The 26,211-nt window shown below is 41.6% G+C and overlaps 1 protein-coding gene across 7 annotated transcripts; it reads right to left on the bottom strand.

Annotated features, from left to right (window-relative positions):
* Window positions 1-7: 7 nt before the first annotated feature.
* Window positions 8-26,166, bottom strand: LOC135096812 (uncharacterized). 7 transcript variants are annotated; one of them, XM_063998574.1, is made up of 8 exons: window positions 25,438-26,166; window positions 24,627-25,019; window positions 16,804-16,913; window positions 16,492-16,640; window positions 15,962-16,159; window positions 15,120-15,368; window positions 14,252-14,412; window positions 13,862-13,999 (listed from the first exon to the last, which is right to left on the bottom strand). In XM_063998574.1, the coding sequence occupies exons 4-8, from the start codon at window positions 16,603-16,605 to the stop codon at window positions 13,996-13,998; spliced, it is 726 nt and encodes a 241-aa protein (XP_063854644.1). In that variant the 5' UTR covers window positions 16,606-16,640; window positions 16,804-16,913; window positions 24,627-25,019; window positions 25,438-26,166; the 3' UTR covers window positions 13,862-13,995. The 7 variants fall into 7 exon arrangements, 6 of the variants coding, with proteins under 6 accessions (XP_063854642.1, XP_063854643.1, XP_063854641.1 ...); XM_063998572.1 differs by lacking the exons at window positions 15,120-15,368; window positions 15,962-16,159; window positions 16,492-16,640; ... (1 more) ...; window positions 24,627-25,019; window positions 25,438-26,166 and adding exons at window positions 8-113; window positions 621-734; window positions 4,102-4,174; window positions 5,414-5,543; window positions 6,133-6,371 and having other exon boundaries at window positions 13,742-13,999; window positions 14,252-14,408; XM_063998573.1 differs by lacking the exons at window positions 15,120-15,368; window positions 15,962-16,159; window positions 16,492-16,640; ... (1 more) ...; window positions 24,627-25,019; window positions 25,438-26,166 and adding exons at window positions 8-113; window positions 621-734; window positions 4,111-4,174; window positions 5,414-5,543; window positions 6,133-6,371 and having other exon boundaries at window positions 13,742-13,999; window positions 14,252-14,408.
* Between the last annotated feature and the right edge of the window lie 45 nt (window positions 26,167-26,211).

Genomic DNA, 26,211 nt, shown 5'->3' with positions numbered 1-26,211 from the left:
TCCCAAATGTTTTGCTCTCTCTTACCTCCAATACTTTCAGTTGTTATGGTGTTTTCAGGGGTGTTTTCATGGTTCCAGTGATGGTTCAGCAAGGATTCTGCATCTTTAATAGTCTGTAGTGTGAGGTATTGGGCTTTATAAACAGTACATCAACATGCAAATACATTTTATCCTAACTTCCATAAGTATGTACATCAGTATACAAGACTTTCCTTTATGTAAGAGGAACTCTGGCTAAGGCCAACAAAAAGGGGGGAGAGAGAGAGAGAGAGAGAGAGGAGAGAGAGAGAGAGAGGAGAGAAGAGAGAGAGAGAGAGGAGAGAGAGAGAGAGAGAGAAGAGAGAGAGAGAGAGAGAGAGAGAGAGAGTGAGGAGAGAGTGAGAGAGAGAGAGAGAGAGGAAAAAATAAAAAAAAAGAAATGAAATGAAATAAAATAAAATGAAATAAAATAAACAAATAAATAAATATAAAAGGGCCCACTGAGGTACCAGTCTCTAGAAGACAGAGCCAAAAGAATTACCCTAAATTTAAGAAGTGTCTTGTATAAGGAAGTACAGACACAGGCAGGGAGCTCCAGAGTTTACCAGACTGACACCAATACTCGAGAGGACTCCACGTACCAGCTAGCGGAGACGACAGCAACCTTGGCTATGAGTTGCTGTCTCACGTCTGGCGCCTCAAATATGACGTTCTCAAAGGTGAGCATTGACACGGCCTCATCTGGTACATACAGCCTGACACAGGGGCTGTTGTCAGTATTTGTGTTGGGAAGATATGGGTGGTGATATTTTTATTTATTTATTTTTTCAATTAGGAGGGACACTGGCCAAGGGCAACAACCCTCCCCCTCCCCCCACCAAAAAATAAAAAGACCCACTGAGATGCCAGTCCCATAAAAGGGTCCAAAGCAGCAGTCAAAAATTGAAGGATAAGTGTCTTGAAACCTCCCTCTTGAAGGAATTCAAGTCATAGGAAGGTGGAAAGACAGAAGCAGGCAGGGAGTTCCAGAGTTTACCAGAGAAAGGAATGAATGATTGAGAATACTGGTTAACTCTTGCATTAGAGAGGTGAACATAATAGGGGGTGAAAGAAAGAAGAAAGTCTTGTGCAGCGAGGCCGTCAGAGGAGGGGAGGCATGCTGTTAGCAAGATTAGAAGAGCAGTTAGCATGAAAACAACGGTAGATGATAACAAGAGATGCAACATTGCAGTGATGAGAAACCGGCTGAAGACAGTCAGTTAGAGGAGAGGAGCTGATGAGACAAAAAGCTTTTGATTCCATAATGTCTAGATGAGCAGTACAAGTGGAACCCCCCCAGACATGTGAAGCATACATGGACAGATAAGGCCCCTGTACAGAGTTAACAGTTGGGGGGGAGATGAGAAAAACTGGTGAAGATGTCTCAGAATCTAATTTCATAAGAGCTGTTTTAGCTAGGGATGTGATGTGAAGTTTCCAGTTTAGATTATAAGAAAAGGACAGACCAAGGATGTTCAGTGTAGAAAGGGGGACAGTTAAGTGTCACTGAAGATGGGATAGTTATCTGGAAGGTTGTGTCAAGTTGATAAGTGGAGGAATTGAGTTTTTGAGGCATTGAATAATACTAAGTTTGCTCTGCCCCAATCAGAAATTTTAGAGAGATCAGAAGTCAGGTTTTCTGTGGCTTCCCTGCATGAACTCTTTACTTCCTGAAGGGTTGGACTTCTACAAAAGACGTAGAAAAGTGCAGGGTGGTATCATCAGTGTAGGAGTGGATAAGACAAGAAGTTTGGTTTAGGTCACTGGAGAATAATAAGAAGAGAGTGGGTGATAGGACAGAACCCTGAGGAACACCACAGTTAATAGATTTAAAGGAAGAATAGTGATCGTCTACCACAGCAGCAATAGAATGGTCAGAATGGAAACTTAAGATGAAGTTACAGAGAAAAGGATAGAAGGCGCAGAAGAGTAGTTTGGAAATCAAAGCTTTGTGCCAAACTCTATCAAAAACTTTTAATATGTCCAAAGCAACAGCAAAAGTCTCACCAAAATCTTTATAAGAGGATGACTAAGACTCAGTAAAGAAAGCCAAAAGATCACCAGTAGAGTGGCCTTGATGGAACCCATACTATCGATCAGATAGAAGGTTATGAAGTGAAAGATGTTTAAGAATCTTCCTGTTGATGATTGATTAAAAAACTTTAGATAGGCAGGAAATTAAAACAATAGGATGGCAGTTTGAGGGATTTGAAGTCACCCTTTTTAGGAACAGGCTGAATGTAGGCAAACTTCCAGCAAGAAGGAATGGTAGATGCTGACAGAGTTGAAAGAGTTTGACTAGGCAAGGTGCAAGCACAGAGGCACAGTTTCGGAGAACAATATGAGGCACCCCATCAGGTCCATAAGCCTTCTGAGGGTTTAGGCCAGGGAGGGCATGAAAACATGACTGTGAAGAATTTTAATAGGTAGCATGAAGTAGTCAGAGGGTGGAGGCGAGGGAGGAACAAGCCCTGAATTGTCCAAGGTAGAGTTTTTAGCAAAGGTTTGAGCGAAGAGTTCAGGTTTAGGTTAGAGATAGATGTGATAGCAGTGGTACCATCCGGTTGATATAAAGGAGGAAAAGGAGAAGCAAAGTTATTGGAGATGTTTTTGGCTTGGTGCCAGAAGTTACAAGGGGAGTTAGATCTTGAAAGATTTTGACACTTTCCGTTAATGAAGGAGTTTTTGGCTAGTTGGAGAACAGACTTGGCATGGTTCCAGACAGAAATATAAAGCCCATGATATTCTGGTGATGGAAGGCTTAAGTACCTTTTGTAGGCCACCTCTCTATCATGTATAGCATGAGAACAAGCTGTGTTAAACCAAGATTTGGAAGGTAAAGAGTGAGGAATGTACACCTCCATGTCAGACTCTACTACCTCTGTTATGTACTCTGCACACAGACAGGTCTCTGACATGGAAGCAGTAGTCATTCCAAGGAAAATCAGCAAAATACCTCCTTGGGTCCCTGCAGCTAGCAGAGGCAAAATCCTAGAGGCAATTCTGCTTATGGGGATGCTGAGGAAGGAATGGAGTGATAGGACAAGATAAAGATATGAGATTGTGACTGGATGAGCCCAACAGAGAAGAGAGGGTGACAGCATAAGCAGAAGGATTAGAGGTTATGAAAAGGTTAATAATGTTGGGCATATCTCCAAGATGGTCAGGAATACAAGTAGGGTGTTGCACCGATTGCTCTAGGTTGTGGAGGATAGCAAAGTTGAAGGCTAGTTCACCAGGATGGTCAGTGAAGGGAGAGGAAAGCCAAAGCTGATGGTGAACATTGAAGTCTCCAAGAATGGAGACCTCTGCAAAAGGGAAGAGGGTCAGAATGTGCTCCACTTTGGAAGTTAAGAAGTCAGAGAATTTTTTAAAGTCAGAGGAGTTAGGTGAGAGGTATACAGCACAGATACATTTAGTTTGAGAGTGACTGTAATCGTAGCCAGATGGTGGAAAACTCGGAAGATTCAAGAGCATGGGCAAGAGAGCAGGTTAAGTTGTTGCACACATAAATGCAACATCCAGCTTTGGATTGAAAATGAGGATAGAGAAAGTAGGAGAGAACAAAAATGGGGCTAATGTCAGTTGCCTTAGACACCTGAGTTTCAGTGAGGAAAAGAAAATGAGGTTTAGTAGAGGAGAGATGGTGTTTTTACAGACTGAAAATTAGATCCAAGACTGCAAATGTTGCAGGAGTTAATGAAGAAAAAGTTGAGCGGTGTCAAGACACTTAGGGTCGATACCAGAAGAGCAGTCTGACCTGGGGACATTTGTTGTCCCCTTCCCCGATGGTGACTCTATGAGGCTGGTGTAGGAGTCTCCATGATAATTGAGTGAAGGGTGTGTGTGTAATTAGATGTTTGTAGTTTTGTGTGAAGGAAGAGAGTTGTCTTTAGAGAGCAGGCTGTGACTGTCCCCTTTTCTTGTGAGACACAAAGGGAAACATTCAGTGAGGTCACAGCTGCGTTTAATGATAAGTTCACAGCACCCCATCATCCAGTGCTTTAGACCTCACTGGGAGTAATTATCATTTTGGCAGGTGCCTGCTGCCTCCTCCTTGTAACATTCTCTTCTGTTTCTTACTTGGCATACCTCTGGATAACCTCAAAGTGTCCCTCAGCAGTCTTTGCCAGCAGTTTGCCCACAAATGTCTGCCCTGAGGAGGAGAGAGAAGAGGCTCAGGAAAGAAAATACAGTACAGATGCAATTCCTCTCAACTTCTGTGCTTTCTTATGGAAGGATAACAGAGAAGGTATAATTTTACTCCCTTCATCTATCTACTTATCTATACACCAGGCCACCAATCCCAGACAAAGCAACACTCACTCACACACACATCACTCACACTCTTAGGCCCACTGGTCTCTGGTGGGAAGGAACAGTGTTGTGGACCTCCCTACAACACCCTAGTGACTGTACTTACAAGACTCTGCTATGGTTATGGTCTTCACAGAAGATAGTAACACAATTCCTCTCATAAATTTTATGAGTCATGTGGATGGTCTGGCACCAGCGTGGCAGTACATACATGCCCTGGCCTCACCTTAGGCCAACTCATTATCCAGTAATTACTGTCCCACTCCCTCCCCTCCCACCACTTAGGGATAACATGCCACACATCTGAAAAAAAGTCTCCAAAAATCATGCACACACAAAAAAACAGATACAGTATATGAAAAACAGCAAAACATAAGGAGTACCACAAGGTGTAATCTAAAGCCTGAGTGTAAACAAGCTATGTCTCAGACACACCGCTCAAACTTTGGCAGATTGTTGCCAAAGTGCTGGATGATTTTTCAGTGTGCACAGACCAATGTTGCTTTTTGCACACATTTTCATTCAAAAAAGTTAATTACAGTCCCTTAATTAACTTAGTAATTTCTGTCCATCTCCTCACCTTGAAAGCCTCACCATCAAACATTAAGCCAGAATTTTTGTAAACAAGCTGAATGAATGTATCATGATAATAGAAATAATATTGCTTTATTACTTCATGCATGTATGCAAAAAATAAACTTGAATCGATTATTCCTGTCTACCACACCTTTAAAGTCTTGCCATCCAAGCACTGGGCCAGAGTCCTTGTCAACAAACTGAATGCCTCTTGATAACAGAATTAATATTGTTTCATTACGCTATCCCAAAAAATTTAACTTGATTTTGTCATCTCCTCACCTTCAATGCCTTGCCATCAAACTACAATCCAGAATCTTTGTCAACAAACTGAACAATAACATAAATTATATTGTTTTATTACTCTATAAAAAAAAAAAAAAAAAAAAAAATCATTCCTGTCTGTCTCCTCACTTCCTCACATCATGTTAACAAAGATTATATTATTTTATTACTCTTTATATGCAACATTTAAGTCAATCATGCCTGTCTGTCTCCTCACCTTGAAAGCCAGGCCATTAAGCACCAAGCCAGAGTCCTTGTCAACAAAGTGAACAGTGATGGTGGTGGGTTGTCCAGCCTGCACTATGCTGGGCTGCTGCAGGACCATTGCTGCACTCATCTGTGTCAAGCTGAGGGGAGGCCAAAAGAAGACCAACTATTACATCACTTATGCACTGAGGGGAGACCAAAAGAAGACCAACTATTAGATCACTTATGTGACTCCAATAGTAATTGTATCTTGGTAAATACTGAGATCCTTTTCTCTCCTTTTTGGTATGTCAGACTTGCATTTCCCTCAGTATCCTGTCAAGGTCTAATCCCTAGAGACACCATTAATGTACCCTGATTAAGTTAAATTTAAAAGAGATAGGAAGGAATTGGTTTTTAAATAGAGTGGTGGATGAATGGAATGGACTCAGTAATGAAGCTGATTATTTAGTGACCTTTAAAAGAGGATTACACAAATTTATGAATGATGTTGATAGGTGGAAATAGGTAAGCATGCTTTGTACAGGGACTGCCATGTGTAGGCCTGATGGCTTCTTACAGCTTCACTTATTTTCTTATTCTTCTGTTCTTACACCAGACACTTGTGCTCCAGCTTTGGATGGTTCTTTTTGACCTCTCTTTAGGGACTGGCACTCTCATTGGGCTTTTTTAAACTTTTTGTTGCCCTTGACCAGTCCCCCTCTTACATAAATAAAGACCTGCACCTACCTGAAGGTCCCCTCCAGGGTGGTGGTGAGGGCTGGAGCATAGCTGGGGTAGGTGATGGTGAAAGTGAGGTTGTAGCCTTCCCTGGGCTTGCTGACAGACAGGTTGGTGAAGATGGCAGTGCCATTCCTGTTGGGAACTGTTGTGGTGCCCATGACGATGGCACCTGGCGGACCTCCCAAGAGACTTGCCGTGACCTGCGAGGGATCACTCTTGTGGCCCAGGTCACTGGTGGGTGCACCCTGCAAGAGAAGAGAAGTGAAGAGAGAGAGAGAGAGAGAGAGAGAGAGAGAGAGAGAGAGAGAGAGAGAGAGAGAGAGAGAGAGAGAGAGAGAGAGAGAGAGAGAGAGAGAGAGAGAGAGAGAGAGAGAGAGAGAGAGAGAGAGAGAGAGAGAGAGAGAGAGAATAATTATTGGTGTATCTTTGAGTCCTTTCATGGGAACCAAAAAGGCCTGAAAGTTTACTAAACACACACACACACACACACACTAAAAATCCAGCCATCTACCACACTGAGAGTTGCCCTAGTGGAAATACAGAGTATGAGAGTTCACACTGGTTCTACTCGTTGCTGTTCCATCTCCAAAGCAGTTAAATTGTTATAATGAGCGGTGAAGAGGGGTCTACTTCAGTCCCCACTATGTTGTTTATGCCAATGGGGACCGTCTCGAAGGCTAGACAGAGAGACCTCGGGATTTGGGGAAGAGGACTGAAGGGTCGGGAAAGCAATGATGAGAAGGAGAATTATCACACTGGAAACTGAAATGAAGGATATGAAGGATAGATTTGACAAGATGGAGAAGATGATTGAAACTTTGATCACCGAGAAGGGGGTGTGGAGAGGTGCATATTTTTTTTTTTTTTATATAAGAAGGACACTGGCCAAGGGCAACAAAAATCAATAAAAAAAAAATGCCCACTGAAATGCCAGTCCCGTAAAAGGGTTAAGGCAGTGGTCAAAAATTGGTGGATAAGTGTCTTGAAACCTCCCTCTTGAAGGAATTCAAGTCATAGGAAGGTGGAAATACAGAAGCAGGCAGGGAGTTCCAGAGTTTACCAGAGAAAGAGATGAATGATTGAGAATACTGGTTAACTCTTGCATTAGAGAGGTGGACAGAATAGGGGTGAGAGAAAGAAGAAAGTCTTGTGCAGCGAGGCTGCGGAAGGAGGGGAGGCATGCAGTTAACAAGATCAGAAGAGCAGTTAGCATGAAAATAGCGGTAGAAGACAGCTAGATATGCAACATTGCGGCGGTAAGAGAGAGGCTGAAGACAGTCAGTTAGAGGAGAGGAGTTAATGAGACAAAAAGCTTTTGATTCCACCCTGTCTAGAAGAGCAGTATGAGTGGAACCCCTCCAGACATGTGAAGCATACTCCATACATGGATGGATAAGGCCCTTGTAGAGAGTTAGCAGCTGGGGGGGGGTGAGAAAAACTGGCGGAGATGTCTCAGAACACCTAACTTCATAGAAGCTGTTTTAGGTAGAGATGAGATGTGAAGTTTCCAGTTCAGATTATAAGTAAAGGACAGACCGAGGATGTTCAGTGTAGAAGAGGGGGACAGTTGAGTGTCATTGAAGAAGAGGGGATAGTTGTCTGGAAGGTTGTGTCGAGTTGATAGATGGAGGAATTGAGTTTTTGAGGCATTGAACAATACCAAGTTTGCTATGTCCCAATCAGAAATTTTAGAAAGATCAGAAGTCAGGCGTTCTGTGGCTTCCCTGCGTGCTATATTTACCTCCTGAAGGGTTGGACGTCTATGAAAAGACGTGGAAAAGTGCAGGGTGGTATCATCAGCGTAGGAGTGGATAGGACAAGAAGTTTGGTTTAGAAGATCATTAATGAATAATAAGAAGAGAGTTGGTGACAGGACAGAACCCTGAGGAACACCACTGTTAATAGATTTAGGAGAATAACACTGACCGTCTACCACAGCAGCAAACTTGGTATTGTTCAATGCCTCAAAAACTCAATTCCTCCATCTATCAACTCGACACAACCTTCCAGACAACTATCAGAAAGGAAACTTGAGATGAAGTTACAGAGAGAAGGATAGAAACCGTAGGAGGGTAGCTTGGAAATCAAAGCTTTGTGCCAGACTCTATCAAAAGCTTTTGATATGTCCAAGGCAACAGCAAAAGTTTCACCAAAATCTCTAAAAGAGGATGACCAAGACTCAGTAAGGAAAGCCAGAAGATCACCAGCAGAGCGGCCTTGACGGAACCCATACTGGCGATCAGATAGAAGGTTGTGAAGTGACAGATGTTTAAGAATCTTCCTGTTGAGGATAGACTCAAAAACTTTAGATAGGCAGGAAATTAAAGCAATAGGACGGTAGTTTGAGGGATTAGAACGGTCACCCTTTTTAGGAACAGGTTGAATGTAGGCAAACTTCCAGCAAGAAGGAAAGGTAGATGTTGACAGACAAAGCTGAAAGAGTTTGACTAGGCAAGGTGCAAGCACGGAGGCACAGTTTCGGAGAACAATAGGAGGGACCCCATCAGGTCCATAAGCCTTCTAAGGGTTTAGGCCAGCGAGGGCATGGAAAACATCATTGCAAAGAATTTTAATACGTGCCATGAAGTAGTCAGAGGGTGGAGGAGAGGGAGGAACAAGCCCAGAATCGCCCAAGGTAGAGTTTTTAGCAAAGGTTTGAGCAAAGAGTTCAGCTTTAGAAATAGATGTGATAGCAGTGGTGCCATCTGGTTGAAGTAGAGGAGGGAAAGAAGAAGAAGCAAAGTTATTGGAGATATTTTTGGCTAGATGCCAGAAATCACGAAGGGAGTTAGATCTTGAAAGGTTTTGACATTTTCTGTTAATGAAGGAGTTTTTGGCTAGTTGGAGAACAGACTTGGCATGGTTCCGGGCAGAAATATAAAGTGCATGAGATTCTGGTGATGGAAGGCTTAAGTACCTTTTGTGGGCCACCTCTCTATCATGTATAGCACGAGAACAAGCTGTGTTAAACCACGGTTTAGAAGATTTAGGACGAGAAAAAGAGTGAGGAATGTACGACTCCATGCCAGACACTATCACCTCTGTTATGCGCTCAGCACACAAAGACGGGTCTCTGACTTGGATGCAGTAGTCATTCCAAGGAAAATCAGCAAAATACCTCCTCAGGTCCCCCCAACTGGCAGAGGCAAAACGCCAAAGGCACCTTCGCTTAGGGGGATCCTGAGGAGGGATTGGAGTGATAGGACAAGATAAAGATATGAGATTGTGATCAGAGAAGCCCAACGGAGAAGAAAGGGTGACAGCATAAGCAGAAGGATTAGAGGTCAGGAAAAAGACAAGAATGTTGTGCGTATCTCCAAGACGGTCAGGAATGCGAGTAGGGTGTTGCACCAATTGCTCTAGGTCATGGAGGATAGCAAAGTTGTAGGCTAGTTCACCAGGATGGTCAGTGAAAGGAGAGGAAAGCCAAAGCTGGTGGTGAACATTGAAATCTCCAAGAATGGAGATCTCTGCAAAAGGGAAGAGGGTCAGAATGTGCTCCACTTTGGAAGTTAAGTAGTCAAAGAATTTCTTATAGTCAGAGGAGTTAGGAGAGAGGTATACAGCACAGATAAATTTAGTATGAGAGTGACTCTGTAGTCGTAGCCAGATGGTTGGAAACTCGGAAGATTCAAGAGCGTGGGCACGAGAGCTAGTTAAGTCATTGCGCACATAAACGCAGCATCCAGCTTTGGATCGAAAATGAGGATAGAGAAAGTAGGAGGAAACAGAAAAGGGGCTACTGTCAGTTGCCTCAGACACCTGAGTTTCAGTGAGGAAAAGAAGATGAGGTTTAGAAGAGGAGAGGTGGTGTTCTACAGATTGAAAATTAGATCTTAGACCACGAATGTTGCAGAAGTTAATGAAGAAAAAGTTGAGGGGGGTGTCAAGACACTTAGGGTCGTCGACAGAAAGGCAGTCCGACCTGGGGACATTTATGGTCCCCTCCCCAGATGGGGACTCCGAGGCTGGTGTAAGAGTTGCCATGATAATTTTAAAAATTTTAGAGTGAAGGGTGTGTGTGTTATTAGGTGCTTGTAGTTTTGTGTGGAGGAAGAGAGTTGTCTTTAGAGGGCAGGCTGTGACTGCCCCTTGTGTTGTGAGACACAAAGGGAAACATTCAGTGAGGTCACAGCTGGGTTTAATGATAAGTTCACAGCACCCCCTGAACAGTGCTTTAGATCTCACTGGGAGTAATTATCGTTTCGGCAGGTGTCTACATAAAAAACAAACCTTATATGAAAAGAAAGCAATAGAATATGAAGGCAAAGTGGAAGAGTTAAACGTAAAACAGGAAAATTGGAAGAAAGAACAAGAGAAAGAAAAGATAGATTTTAGGAAAATTGTGGAGGAACAAACAAAGGCAAACAACAAAAAAGCTAACAGAAAAAGTTGTTCAAGTTATAAAACAAAGAAAACTTGGTGAGAGAAACTGAGGATAAGAAAAAACTGTCGTGGTATTCGGTCTGAAGGAAGAGTATACACCTCAGTGGACTGAAAGAGAAAAGAAGGAAAAGACATGTGTGGAAAAATTAGTGGGGACATTACAAGAAGAAAAAGAGCTAACTGGAGAGATCGAAGAAATTAAAAGAGGAGAAACCGGACATCATGGGAATTGTTGAAATTAAATTGGCAAGTGAAGGGATATATTAAATATTGGTGAAGGAAAATACAACCTCTGGATGAGAAATAGAAAAAATAAACAGGGAGGAGGTGTGATGCTTCTAATTAGGAAGGATTTATTAGTGGAATCTGTCACATATGGGGTGGAGGAGGCAGAAGTATTGAAAATAAACTTAAGACAGAATATTGTAAGATACTGTAACATTGTGGTGACTTATGTTCCCCCCTATTCCAACTCTTGGAGAGAGGATGAATATAACAAAATGCTTGAGGACACAAGGACACAAGGAGTTATTTGAGGAAAATGACGATATAGTCCTGATGGGGGACTTTAACTGTAAAGAGATATCTTGGGAGAATTGGACCACGGAAGGCAGTGAGCCATCATGGGGGGAACAAGCTACTAGACCTGGCTATTGAAAATGTCCTGACACAATGGGTTACAGATGACACAAGATTTAGATGAAATGAAGCACCTTCAAGGCCCAATCTAATTTCCACCTAGAAACAAGAAATAGTAGAAGACCTTAAATACATAAACCCAATAGGAAAAAGTGATCATGAGCTGATTCAGTTCACAGCTATGGATAATAAGCTCAGTATAAGAAAAGAGGACCACAGAAGAGAATGGCTAAACTACAGCAAGACTAACTTAGGACAACTTAGGAAGTATTTCAGTGAAGTGAATTGGAACATGGTTATTCAAAAGGAGGACATAGAGGAAAAGTGGACAGCTTTCCTGGACATTTATAATAAGGGAGTAGAGAAATGGGTACCCAAAAGATCAACAGAGAACCTTTTCAAAAAGGATTGGTACAACAGGAGATGTGCAACACCTAGATTGGAGAGAGAAAAAGCATGGAACAAGTGGAAGAAAAACAGGAGACTGGACCTGTGGAACAATTATATAAGGAAGAGGAACGAATTTCTTAAAACTCGCAGAGATGAGCAGAAAAATTTTGAAAAGAATGTTGTGGAGAAATGTAAAGACCAGCCAAAATTATTTTATAAATTCATTAATGGAAAATTAAAGAGTAAAGATGAAATAAGCACTTTAGAAGCTGGAGAAGAGATAGTGGATAACCCAGAAGAGGTAGCTGAAGTGTTTAACAGATACTTCCACTCTGTGTCTACTAAGGAAAATGATTTCAGAGATGAGAGGACAGCATTAGAAAAAGGGACCGACCTAAAGGAGATTAAAACATCAGTAGATGAAGTAAAGAATATGTTGGAAGACCTGGATGTAAGGAAAGCAATGGGTCCTGATGGTGTCTCCAGTTGGATTTTAAAAGAGCATAGCTCACAATTAGTCTCAGTGTTGCACAATATAATTAGCACCCCCCTGGTAAAAGGTAGAGTACCCATAGACTGGAAATGGGCAGATATTACCCCAATCCACAAGACTGGAAGTAAAGAAGATCCATTAAATTATAGACCTGTATCACTCACAAGTGTGGTGGCAAAGATTTGTGAAAAGATTATCAAGAACAGATGGGTGAAATACCTAGAAGACAACAAGGTGATAACAGAGAAACAGTTTGGTTTCAGAAAAGGGAGATCTTATGTCACAAATTTGATATATTTCTACTCAAGAGTAATAGATATAGTGCCAGAGAGAGATGGATGGGCCAACTGCATATACTTAGATCTGAGAAAAGCATTCAATAAAGTTCCACACAGAAGACTAATATGGAAATTGGAAAAAACTGGAGGACTCAGTGGATCACTGTTAAAGTGGATGACTGACTTTTTGACAAACAGAGAAATGAGGACAGTAATTAAAGGCAGCAGGTCGAACTGGAGAACAGTAACGAGTGGCTATTTTGTTCACAGTTTATGTAAACGATGTGACAGAAGGTGTAGAAAGTTACATGAACATTTTCACTCATGATGCTAAGATTATGAGGAAAGTAACAAATGAAGAGGATTGCAATGCTTTAAATCAAGACTTAATTAAGATTAATGAAGGGTTAATGAGGTGGAACATGGAGTTTAATGCTAAAAAATGTAGTGTGATGATGTTTGGAAAAAGTGTGAAAAGACCAGTTGGCAACTATTACTTAGGGAATGAGGAAATCTCTATAAGATCAGAAGAAAAAGACCTAGGAGTAATTATTACTGATAATTTATCATTTTGGAAGCACATAAACAAAAATTATAGGAGAAACATATAAACTGCTGAAAAACATCAAGATAGCATTCTCCTATATTGATGAAGGTATGATAAAAAACTGATAACAACGATGATACGTCTGAGATTGGAGTACACAGCATCAGTGTGGTCGAAGTTTGAAAAAGGATACAAGAAAGTTAGAAAGAATCCAGAGCTGCAACTAAAATCTTTGCAAGCTTAAGAGAGTATAGTTATGAGGAAAGGTTGAAGAGGTTGGGCCTGACTACACTAGAAAAAAAGAGGGAAAGAGGTGATTTGATAGCTATATATATAGAATACTGGAAAGAATGGAAAAGTCGGACAGAGAAGACCTCTTGATACCAGATACTAGAGACACAAGAGGACATGGAAGGAGACTGAATAGGAGTGTTTGCAGAAGAGACATCAAGAAACATAGCTTCCCACACAGAAGTATAACAGTGTGGAATGAACTTAAGGATGAGACTGTATGTGCAAAGACAATTCATAAATTTAAAGAAAATCTAGATAAAAGTCGATATGGAGACGGGACGGCACAAGCCTAGTGTGGATCTTGTCCTGTATTTCACAACTAGGTAAATACAACTAGGTAAACACACACACACACACACACACACACACACACACACACACACACACACACACACACACACACACACACACAAGAACTGAATGAATACAGAGATGGGATAAGGAATGTAGCCCAGCCCCTGTTTATCACAAGTAGAAAAACAAAGGTGAGAGAGAAAAGAAATGTACATAAACTGATGGATGAATAAAGGAGGAGACAGAACCAGAGGTGTGTAGCTTAGTCCCTGTATACTACAACTACACACACACCTCTGTATCCAGCACAGTAAAGGACAGCTGCATTTCAAACACTGTGTACTGCACCACACTGCTGGACACACCACTCAGCACCAATGCACTGGATGGCTTGGCATACTCAGTCACTGCCAGGCTCTCCTTGATCTTCTCTGCCACCTCCTTCTCCTGCTGCTTGCAGAACAGCTTGGCATCCAGAATGACAACACTGCCTTCCTCCTCTGTGGCCTTTGGAGGGGCTTCCTTGGGTGGTGGCTCGATGGAGTCACTCACCTGAGGAAGAGAGGTGGGTATTGGAGGAACACACTACCTCTGTTAATGGTTCAGCTGATGACAAAGTGCAGGAGGACATGATTCAAGGCAGTAAAGGGGCAGAGAACAGTGTTATTTTATCAAAAGGAGTTACAGGAGTGAGAGATGACTCAAGGCAGTAAAGAGACAGAGTAGTGTTTGCCTTAAGAGGAAGCATTGGAGGAAGAGACAACATAAGATCACAAAGGAACAAAGAGCAGAGGTTCACTTTACCAAGAGAGAGAGGCACAGTTGCTGCATGATCCATCCTGGAATCTATTGACGGCCTTCTCCAGACTCTGCACCAGCTTCTTGTAGGGAATCACCTCCCCACCAATTGCTCCCTCCTCCTCCTCACCATTCAGGCTTGTAGTGTGAGCACTGGCCACTTCAGCCTAAGTAAATTTAAGTTGTATTTTTAAACATTTTGTTCTCTTTAGTAATTATTTTCAGATATAATGAATAGTAAGAATCTCATAGGCAACTTTCCCATTCATTTGGCACAGTCCTTGTTAAACTACCACTATCCATCTATCTATATACCAGGCTGGCAATCCCACACAGGATGGCCCACACAAAGCACCACACACTCCTGCACACATCACTCACACTCTTAGCTCCGTTGGCTCCTAGTGTAATGGGACAGTCTTGTGGACCACCCTGCTACATCCCAAGAGCTTAGGCACACCACAGCTGTCCACATACTTCCACAGCAAAGCCTCACAGCATAAACTGGTTTAATCCTGCCCTTTCATGGTGAGATCATTCCCTATCACAAGTGTCATAAAAATTACCTTGAAAACTCAGATAAATTCCATTAGATCTCCAATTAGTTGAGACTCCCAAACATTTGAGAATAAGTCTTGCATGTTGAGCTTCTACTAGTAAGGGAGACCAGGCAGCCCAGACAGCCACACCAAACACAGCCACACCCAACAGCCACAAACAACATGGTCACACATAACACACAGACCAACACTGCCATGCACAACACACAGATCCAACAAAGCCAGACTCAACACAGCCACACTGAACACAGCTGCACCCACCACAGTCAGACTCAACACAGACCAGACCCAACATGCATCCTCACTGTGCCCACCTCCAGCCTTCCCTGCTGTCTCTTGGAGAGCTCCTGCATAACACTGATGACCCTGATGTTGTTTGGGGATACCTCAAACAGGCTGGCCAGATTCAACACCAAGTTCTGCTCATAAAATTCATCTTCCTTCACCATGAGGCCACTGGTGAGGGTGATCATGGGTGTGGTCTTGATGTCAAGGATGCGGCCTTCACACAGCACCACATGGACCAACTTAGCACTGCGCTGGAAGAAGCTGGTCCCCATTGCCTGCAGGGGAGGGTCTGGGTGAGCTGGAGAGGTGGCAACAGAGACAGGCATGGCATAATAGTGTTTCCCTTGCCTAAAACTATCAGGGAGAGCTATGACAAAACTGACAGGGAGAGACATGACAAGACTGACAGGGAGGCCTGACAAAACTGACATGGAGAGACATGACAAGACTGAGAGGGAGGCATGACAAAACTGACATGGAGAGACATGACAAGACTGAGAGGGAGGCATGACAAAACTGACAGGGAGGCACAACAAAACTGACATGGGGACATGACAAAATTGAGAAAGGCATAACAAAACTGACAGTGAGAGGCATGACAAAACTAAACAGATAGGGAGGCATGACAAAACTGACAGGAAGAGACAAGGCTGAGTGGTTGTTCTGTTACCAGCAGGAAGAGACAAGGCAGAGCAGTTGGTCCTTTGCCCCAAACTGACAGGGCAAAGTACAGAGCTCCAGTGCCTCAAACAACACAAAACAACACACAGCCATTCCTTATATTCCCTACACAACACAACACACAGTCATTCCTTACATTCCAAACACAACACGACACAACACAACACAGCACACAGCCATCCCTTACATTGTCCAACATGGGAAGGAAAGCCTGAGGATGGGTGGGGTTCTCAGGCAACAGCTTGTAGCCGGCTGCAGAGGTGTTGAGGTTGGCTGGGGGAACAAAGACACCATCCACATAGGTGTCATAACGCTGAGGCTTTGGGAAGATGAGCAGGACAACGGCCTCAGAGGATGGACTGTGTGGCAGGTGCAGACGCAGCACCTGAAGATGTGATGTGAGTGGAGGGTCAGTGTGGTGAGGTTAGGTTAGAGATGCAGCTCCTGAAATAATAATTGATTGGGTTAAGTTAGATTAGGTTGGCTTAGTGTTGGGTGAGATTGTGCTAGGTTGTGAGGTTAGGCTGGGTTAAATGATGTTAGGTTATGCGTCAAAAAGATTGGTGTAAATTGCCTGCTGTTTATCTCCAATTACTATTATTATTATACCACTGAAAATTACTACAACTACTATTACCATAGCTACAATCACTGTCTACTGTTACTACTACCACCATTACAACCACTACAACACCATTACAAGCACCACAGCAGTACCTGAAGGGGCATGCTGGTCATGGCCATCTCATATGTCATCCCTGTTGCCACAACAGAGAAGAAGGTTGAGATTTGCTCCTGATACATGTAGCCAGCACACCAGCCTCTGTCCATCTGTCCATTGAGGAGGTCCACGTACCCACTAGGGCCTGGAGGAGGAGGAGGAGGAGGAGGAGGAGGAGAAGGCATTAGTAACACTCACAAAAAATCCCATGTGGAATTGACAATCTGGTAAATAGATTTATAAGGACAAGATAAAAAAAAAAAGTGGCTTGTGTTGGCAATGAGGGTGATGGGGGAGAGGCGCCGCACCTCAGTGTCTGTGTCCATGCTCTCAATGATCATGAGGCGGTGATGCAGTGAGAGGCACTTCCATGCCTGCCATGATGGAACCACAACAAAGGAAGCATCATGGACAATGCCTGTGGGATGAGACAAAAGGAGAGTACAGGGAGTGGTAAGGGATCTCAAACAACAACAGGTCTTTAATTTTTTAACTGCCTGATTTGGGTGCAGTGTGTGTGTGTGTGTGTGTGTGTGTGTGTGTGTGTGTGTGTGTGTGTGTGTGTGTGTGTGTGTGTGTGTGCACAAGTGTGTGTTGCAGAGCTGTGTGTATATCTGACACACACACACACACACACACACACACACACACACAAAGTTTGCAATGTAGGTACAAGCAGAAGAGGTAATTAGTGGGTCTTGGAGGTTGTCTGGAGATGAAGAATATAAAAATGTATGGATAAACAGGGATATGGATGAGATTGAAAGGTTGAAGCAAAAGGAGCTGATAAATGAGGCTAAACAAAAAGACAAACAACAAAAAGAGAAGTTTTTCTGAAGAGTAAGAGACATGAGAATAAAGAAATGGTACATCAAACAGTATGTTATACTAATGTAAATGGATTAATGTCAACAAAGATGGAATTAAATGAGTTATTAAACAGAACCGCACCGGATGTTGCTGCATTATGTGAGACAAAATGGAAAAATGAATGGGGAACTCCTGACACTGGTAAATATGATTTATGGATGAAAAACAGAAGTGACAAGGGAGGAGGGGGGAGTGATCATTCTGATTAAAAAGTGTGTTGAAGTGGAGAGGGTAATAAAAAGTGAAGACAAGTCTGAAATTCTACAAGTGATGATTAGAAGTGGAAAAGAAAGGATAATGAATTATGTAGGAGTGTATGTGCCACCTGTGACCAATGCTTGGCAAAAAGAAGAACACGAAGAGACGTTGGTAGATGTGTTAAAAGGTCTTGAAAAGATAGTGATGGAAAGTAGTGATATAGTTATTGTTGGTGATTTTAATTGTAAGGAGATAAAGTGGGAAACACTGACAACTAATAGAAGTGAGACCTCATGGAGTAATAGACTGTTAACCTGAACAGTGGAAAACTTGATGACTCAGTGGGTAGACTGTGATATAAGATTTAGTGGAAGAGATAAACCATCAAGACTTGATTTAGTGTTTACCAAGGACATGGAAATTATTGAAACAATACACTATGATAGCCCTCTAGGTAAAAGTGACCACATGTTGATGGAATTTAATTTGAAAAATGAAAATGTAATCACTGATGAAAATTATAAGGTAAGAAGATTTAAATATAGTAAAGATGATTTTGAAAAATTAAGAAAGTAGTTTGTTGCCATGGGCTGGAAAGACTTTGAAGATGTAGATGTTCCAGAAAATGAGATGAATTTATAAGGAAATATAATTCTGCTGTGGAGAAATTTGTACCTAAAGGAGGAGTGAGATGTAGAAAGGGTAAAGAATGGTTCAATACATAATGCAAAGAAACTACAAATTGTAAATCAAATGGTTGGAATAGATGGAAGAAGAGGAAAACTGAGAGCAGATGGGAGGAATATATTGATGCTAGAAACAAGTACATTGAGATAATAAGAATGGAGAGAAGAAACTATAAAAGAGATATAAAAGATAAGTGTATAAATGAAACCAAACAGGACATGGTGGAGGTTATGAACAATAGTTTCAGATTGTTATTTACTGTGGAAGGGGAGTTTGATGCTGGAAGGGATAAGTTGGTGAGATATATACTGAGTGCAGTCCCAGTCAGTTATGAGGAAATACTTAAAATGATGGAAGAACTTGAAGTAATTAAAGCATCTGATCCAGATGGAGTACCAAACAAGATATTGAAGGAATGTACAGAACAACTGCCTGATAAAATTCAGTCTAGTGGTGACATCACTATCACAGGGAAGAGAACCAAAAGACTGGAAAAGAACAAATATTACACCAACATACAAAAGAGGAAATAAGGAAAATACACTAAAATATAGACCAGTGTCCTTGAATAGTGTTTTTTTTTTTTTATGTAGGAGGGACACTGGCCAAGGGCAACGAAAATCCAATAAAAAAAAAAAAAGCCCACCGAGATGCCAGTCCCAGAAAAGTAAAAAAAATTGAAGGATAAGTGTCTTGAAACCTCCCTCTTGAAGGAATTCAATTCATAGGAAGGTGGAAATACAGAAGCAGACAGGGAGTTCCAGAGTTTACCAAAGAAAGGGATCAATAATTGAGTATACTGGTTAACTCTTGCATTAGAGAGGTGGACAGAATAGGGGTGAGAGAAAGAAGAGTCTTGTGCAGCAAGGCTATGGGAGGAGGGGAGGCATGCAGTTAGCAAGATCAGAAAAGCAGTTAGCATGAAAATAGCGGTAGAAGACAGCTAGAGATGCAACATTGCGGCGATGAGAAAGGCTGAAGACAGTCAGTTAGAGGAGAGGAGTTGATGAGACGAAAACTTTTTTATTCCACCCTGTCTAGAAGAGCGGCATGAGTGGAACCTCCCCAGACATGTGAAGCATTCTCCATACATGGACGGATAAGGCCCTTGTACAGAGTTAGCAGCTGGGGGGATGAGAAAAACTGGCAGAGACATCTCAGAACACCTAACTTCATAGAAGCTGTTTTAGCTAGAGATGAGATGTGAAGTTTCCAGTTCAGATTATAAGTAAAGGACAGACCAAGGATGTTCAGTGTAGAAGAGGGGGACAGTTGAGTGTCACTGAAGAAGAGGGGATAGTTGTCTGGAAGATTGTGTCGAGTTGATAGATGGAGGAATTGAGTTATTGAGGCATTGAACAATACCAAGTTTGCTCTGCCCCAATCAGAAATTTTAGAAAGATCAGAAGTCAGGCGTTCTGTGGCTTCCCTGCATGAAATGTTTACCTCCTGAAGGGTTGGACGTCTATAAAAAGACATGGAAAAGTGCAGGGTGGTATCATCAGCGTAGGAGTGGATAGGGTAGGAAATTTGATTTACAAGGTCATTGATGAATAATAAAAAGAGAGTGGGTGACAGGACAGAACCCTGAGGAACACCACTGTTAATAGATTTAGGAGAAGAACAGTGACCGTCTACCACAGCAGCAATAGAACGGTCAGAAAGGAAACTTGAGAGAAAGATAGAAGCCATAGGGGGGTAATTTGGAAATCAAGACTTTGTGCCAGACTCTATCAGGAGCTTTTGATATGTCCAAGGCAACAACAAAAGTTTCACCAAAATCTCTAAAAGAGGATGACCAAGACTCAGTAAGGAAAGCCAGAGGATCACCAGTAGAGCGGCTTTGACGGAACCCATACTGGCAATCAGATAGAAGTTTGTGAAGTGACAGATGTTTAAGTATCTTCCTGTTGAGGATAGATTAAAAAACTTTAGATAGGCAGGAAATTAAAGCAATAGGACAGTAGTTTGAGGGATTAGAACAGTCGCCCTTTTTAGGAACAGGCTGAATGTAGGCAAACTTTCAGCAAGAAGGAAAAGTAGATGTTGACAGACAGTGCTGAAAGAGTTTGACTAGGCAAGGTGCAAGCGCGGAGGCACAGTTTCGGAGAACAATAGGAGGGACCCCATCAGGTCCATAAGCCTTTCAAGGGTTTAGGCCAGCAAGGGCATGGAAAACATCATTGTGAAGAATTTTAATAGGTAGCATGAAGTAGTTAGAGGGTGGAGGAGAGGGAGGAACAAGCCCAGAATCGTTCAAGGTAGAGTTTTTAGCAAAGGTTTGAGCAAAGAGTTCAGCTTTAGAAATAGATGTGATGGTAGTGGTGCTATCTGGTTGAAATAAAGGAGGGAAAGAAGAAGAAGAAGCAAAGTTATTGAAGATATTTTTGGCTAGATGCCAGGAGATATTTTTGGCTAGATGTCAGAGAGTCATGAGGGTAGTTAGATCTTGAAAAATTTTGACACTTTCTATTAATGAAGGAGTTTTTGACTAGATGGAGAACAGATTTGGCATGGTTCCGGACAGAAATATAAAGTGCATGAGATTCTGGTGATGGAAGGCTAAGTACCTTTTGTGGGCCACCTCTCTATCATGTATAGCACGAGAACAAGCTGTGTTCAACCAAGGTTTGGAAGGTTTAGTCCGAGAAAAAGAGAGAGGAATGAATGTATGCCTCCATGCCAGACACTATCACCTCTGTTATGCATTCAGCGCACAAAGACGGGTCTCTGACACAGAAGCAGTAGTCATTCCAAGGAAAATCAGCAAAATACCTCCTCAGGTCCCCCCAACTAGCAGAGGCAAAATGCCAGAGGCACCTTTGCTTAGGGGGATGCTGAGGAGGGATTGGAGTGATAGGACAAGATACAGATATGAGACTGTGATCGGAGGAGCTCAATGGAATAGAGAGGGTGACAGCATAAACAGAAGGATTAGAGGTCAGGAAGAAGTCAAGAATGTTGGGCATATCTCCAAGACGGTCAGAAATACAAGTAGGGTGTTGCACCAATTGCTCTAGGTCGTAGAGCATAGCAAAGTTGAAGGCTAATTCACCAGGATGGTCAGTGAAGGGAGAGGAAAGCCAAAGCTGGTGGTGAACACTGAAGTCTCCAAGAATGGAGATCTCTGCAAAAAGGGAAGAGTGTCAGAATGTGCTCCACTTTGGAAGTTAAGTAGTCAAAGAATTTCTTATAATCAGAGGAGTTAGGTGAGAGATATACAGCACAGATAAATTTAGTTTGAGAGTGATTCTGTAGTCGTAGCCAGATAGTGGAAAACTCGGAAGATTCAAGAGCATGGACATGAGAGCAGGTTAAATTGTTGCGCACATAAATGCAACATCCAGCTTTGGATTGAAAATGAGGATAGAGAAAGTAGGAGGGAACAGAAAAAGGGCTACTGTCAGTTGCCTCAGGCACCTGAGTATCAGTGAGGAAAAGAAGATGATGTTTAGAAGAGGAGAGGTGGTGTTCTACAGACTGAAAATTAGATCTTAGATCACAAATGTTGCAGAAGTAAATGAAGAAAAAATTGAGGGGGTGTCAAGATACTTAGGGGCGTCATCAGCAGAGCAGTCCAACCAGGGGACATTTGTGGTCCCCTCCCCAGATGAGGACTCCAAAGCTGGTGTAGGAGTTGCCATGAATTTTGAAATTTTGAGTGAAGGTTGTGTGTGTTATTAGGTGCTTGTAGTTTTGTGTGGAGGAAGAGAGTTGTCTTTATAGGGCAGGCTGTGACTGCCCCCTTGTGTTGTGAGACACAAAAGGAAAAGTTCAGTGAGATCACAGGTAGGTTTAATGATAAGTTCACAGTACCCCCTGATCCAGTGCTTTAGACCTCACTGGGAGTAATTATTGTTTTAGCAGGTGTCTACTGCCTCCTCCTGAAGGAAAATTATGTGAAAGAACAATAAAGGAAAGATGGATGGAACACCTGGAAAAAGATGAAGTTTTAGTAAATTGTCAATTTGGATTTAAAAGGGGAAGATCATGCTCCATAAACTTACTGTCCTTTCATTCAAGGATAGTTAATATTGTGCAGGAGAGAGACGGATGGGCGGATGGTGTCTACTTAGACTTGAAGAAAGCAAAGTACATCCCAAAGATTGCTAAGGAAGATTAAAAAATTATGGAAAATTTGGAGGAAGACAGCTGGAGTGAATGGAGGATTATCTGGATGATAGAGAGATGAGAACTGTAATACAAGAACAGAATTCATCTTGGCTAAAAGTAACTAGTGGTGTCCCACAGGGGTCAGATTTAGGACCGATAAAGTTTGTAATATATGTGAACGACATAAATGAAGAAACAGATAGTTATATGAACTTATTTGCAGATGATGCTAAACTGATGAGAAGGATAGATAATGTAAATGACTGTATGGTACTGCAAGATGATGTAAATAAGATAAATAGATGGAGTAAATCTTGGCAAATGGAATTCCATTTCAGTAAATGCAAAGTAATGGAGTTTGGTAAGAGTAAGAAAAGAATACAATATTATTATGATATGGATGGTGTGAAGTTAAAGAAGTCAAAAGAGGAAGTAGATTTGGGAGTAACAGTTACTGAAAATTTGACACATTGATAAAATTACTGGAGACAGTGAAATTGTTAAAAAGAATAAGAATGGCACTCATAATTGGAAGAAAAAATGATAAAAAGTTGTTGATTTCCATGATAAGACTAAGATTGGAATATGCAGCAGTGGTGTGGTCTCATCATACAAAGAGGAATATTATAAAATTAGAAAAAGCATAAAGAGCAGTCACTAAGATGGTTTCAGAGTTGAGTAAATTGACCTATGAAGAGAGATTAAGAATGTTGGAAATTCCTACCCTTGAAAATAGGAGAGAGAGAGGAGATTTAATAAACATCTATAGAATGATAAATGGTATGGAAAATGTGAAGAAAGAAGGTTTTTATAAATTTAGACACAGAGAGTACAAGGGGTCACAGCAAGAAGTTGAAGAAAGTTAACTGTAGAAGAGACATTAAGAAGTATAGTTTTCCTCACTGAAATGAGAACAAATGGAATGAACTCAGTGAAGACGTTGTCAATGCCGAAACTGTCAGTGCTTTTAAAACCAAACTGATAGATATAGAGACGCTGTACTATGAGATTACTCCCCTCCCGTACACCACAACTAGATACACACAACTAGGTAAATATACACACACACACACACACACACACACACATGGAAGTGAGAGAGAGAGAGAGAGAGAGAGAGAGAGAGAGAGAGAGAGAGAGAGAGAGAGAGAGAGAGAGAGAGAGAGAGAGAGAGAGAGAGAGAGAGAGAGAGAGAGAGAGAGAGAGAGAGAGAGAGAGAGAGAGAGAGAGAGAGAGAGAGAGAGAGAGAGAGAGAGAGAGAGAGAGAGAGAGAGAGAGAGAGAGTGTGGGCTCGCTCACTCTGAGTTGCCAAACATCATTTCAAGACATATGGGTGCAAAATACAGGCTGCCAAGATTAAAAAGAGCCTTCATATCATATGATGTAAGTCACAGTTACATGCTGTTCATCATATGATAAATGTTGCAGTTTATGGGTTAAGGACATTAACCTAACATAACCAGACCTAAACCTTAATAGAAAAAATAAAGAGTCCAAGGTGTGGTTTGCAGACCTCCTCTTCCTCATCCTCAAAGGGTACTGGTGCCATCGATTGTTCAGCACTCAACTAATTTTGGCAAAACACTGTGCAATCTTAAGAATTGTATGCCTTGCTTATGGAACTGCATGATAAAATCCAAGTATTTAAATTTGTGTGCACTGCACTCAGGTGACTGGCTGAAAATAAATGATGCATTGCCTGGAAGTAAGTGACATTTAACGACATTCTAATGTCATTAAAAGTACAGTTCTCATTTGCTGAACAAAAGAGATGCAAGAGAGCATGCATCATTACATACTGGAAACAAACATACGAACACATGCATCACACTATATCTCTCCAAGTAAACCCTGTCAGCATGGACTTACAATTTGTGACGCAGTGTACGATGGATCACGTCACTAATGTAACCGTGAGTGACCCTAAAACAACCCTCACAGCCATATTGTACAGTATGTATTCATCACCAATATCCACATAATTTAGCTGCTTCATGAGGAGCTGCTATAGCTAAGATTATTCAATGTCACTATCTCTTTTTGAAAAAGCATAATATTTTGAGCAGTAAAAAAATTTATCTCAGTCTGAAAAATTATCATGATCAACATGTTTACCAAGAAGTGGCCCCAAAAAACAGGTATACACTGTCACTCTATTGCAGTGTCTTGCATTGGCTAATGATCATAGGGGCCTTCCTGGGGAGGGAGTGGGAAGATGGCTAATGTGGGAAAGGAAGAGGTAAAAGAGAGGGCTGAGACTCACCTGTGCTGATGTTGCTTGGTCACAACTTCACATAAGGGTCATTTAGCTGTCTCGTCAACCAGTCCTGTGAGCTTTTACTTTTTCCTCTCAGATTTTTAGGCACAGTCTTGTAAGCAGCACATGATGTACAAGAGTAACAGCTGCCCTGTACAGTGGCAGTGTGTCTTGAAGCCATCACTCCCACTACCCTGTTGTGTTCTTGTTCTTGTTGGGGATTTGAGGGGCTGTGCAGGCTGTGGTGCCACAACCTCTAGAGGCCTGGAGGTGCTGGCAGCAGGCAAGTTATCCAGTTATATTCTGGTGAGCTGCTGGAGGAAGACCCTGGTATGGTTAAGTGTCTTGAAGGCCAAGCTGGGGTCTTGGAAACCACCCAAGAGGTCTGCTAGTGATGGCCTGTGGATGTGGAGTAATAACACTGAGTGGAGAAGAGCAGTGTGGTGGGAGAGGTGGTGAGAAGGACTGGGTGGGAACTGGCTCCAGAATGCATGTTGCAAATGTTTAAAATATGTATGCAATCATTAACATTATTTTGGAAGTCTTGCAAATGATATCTACGAATGAGCAAAATATTATTTTTGATGACATAAAACGCACCTTTTTTCTCCCCCAAAAATGTCTCAGAAAATGAGCCTGCATCTTATAAGACAAAGGTTCAGCTTTGGGACAGTGGCCAGTGGTAAGTCTGTGGCAACAGTGGCCCTTCGATCAAATCCCAAACATCTTCACATACATAAACAAAGTGATGATCAATTCTATACCACAAAAACAATTCTTTTTTACAAGATAACAATGCATAACAGGTCATACTTACTAGTAATTCACATAAAATAACACCAGTCAGGAAGAAATTAGGTGATGACTCTTACATTTCATGTACCAAAACAAACTTGCAGTTGGTTGCAAACCAAACCTGGTGACAATTGCAGGATTCACTGCGTTTCTTAGTATGATGCCATTATTCCTTGAGGTAAGACACACCTCCATACAACTGGAATTGTACCTATCTTTTAAGATTCTTACCTTGCATACATGTTCAACAAAACTTGAAGCTAATGAGAAACTATTGCATTCTTAAAAATAGCTTACTACCTAACAAAATAAAAGATTTTATAAGTGAAGAGAGTGTCATGAAGTAGGGCGACTCATGGTGATGGTTTGTACTGAATATTTCAAATAAAAATACATTGTAGAGAATAAGGTGAATCTGTTTTCACACATCCTTATGCTTTGAAAATGTACTAAAATATACAACTAGGATCATTTGTAGAATGATGATAAAAAAATGTGATGTACAAACTTTATTACAATCTGGCCTCTGACAATGTCACTGTCTATGCCACATTTGTTTACATCTCACAGCAGGATTAGTCTAAGTACTAGTGTTGGTAGGTCCTAGCAAATATTAAGGTTTTTTAAATGTAAAATATTGAGATCTAATAAGGATCTGAATACATATAAGAGGGCTTCAAATGTCAGGTGAAACCCTCCACTTCATATTCAGAGCTTAAACCTGTTTACTTACCTTTTTTTTTTTTTTTTTATGCCTGCCCAAACTGAGGTGCATCTTATTGAGTCCATGTGTCTT

Source organism: Scylla paramamosain, unplaced genomic scaffold (assembly GCF_035594125.1).
Source record: "Scylla paramamosain isolate STU-SP2022 unplaced genomic scaffold, ASM3559412v1 Contig7, whole genome shotgun sequence".
Classification (NCBI taxonomy): domain Eukaryota; kingdom Metazoa; phylum Arthropoda; class Malacostraca; order Decapoda; family Portunidae; genus Scylla; species Scylla paramamosain.
This window is presented reverse-complemented; position numbering and strand designations above follow the sequence as displayed.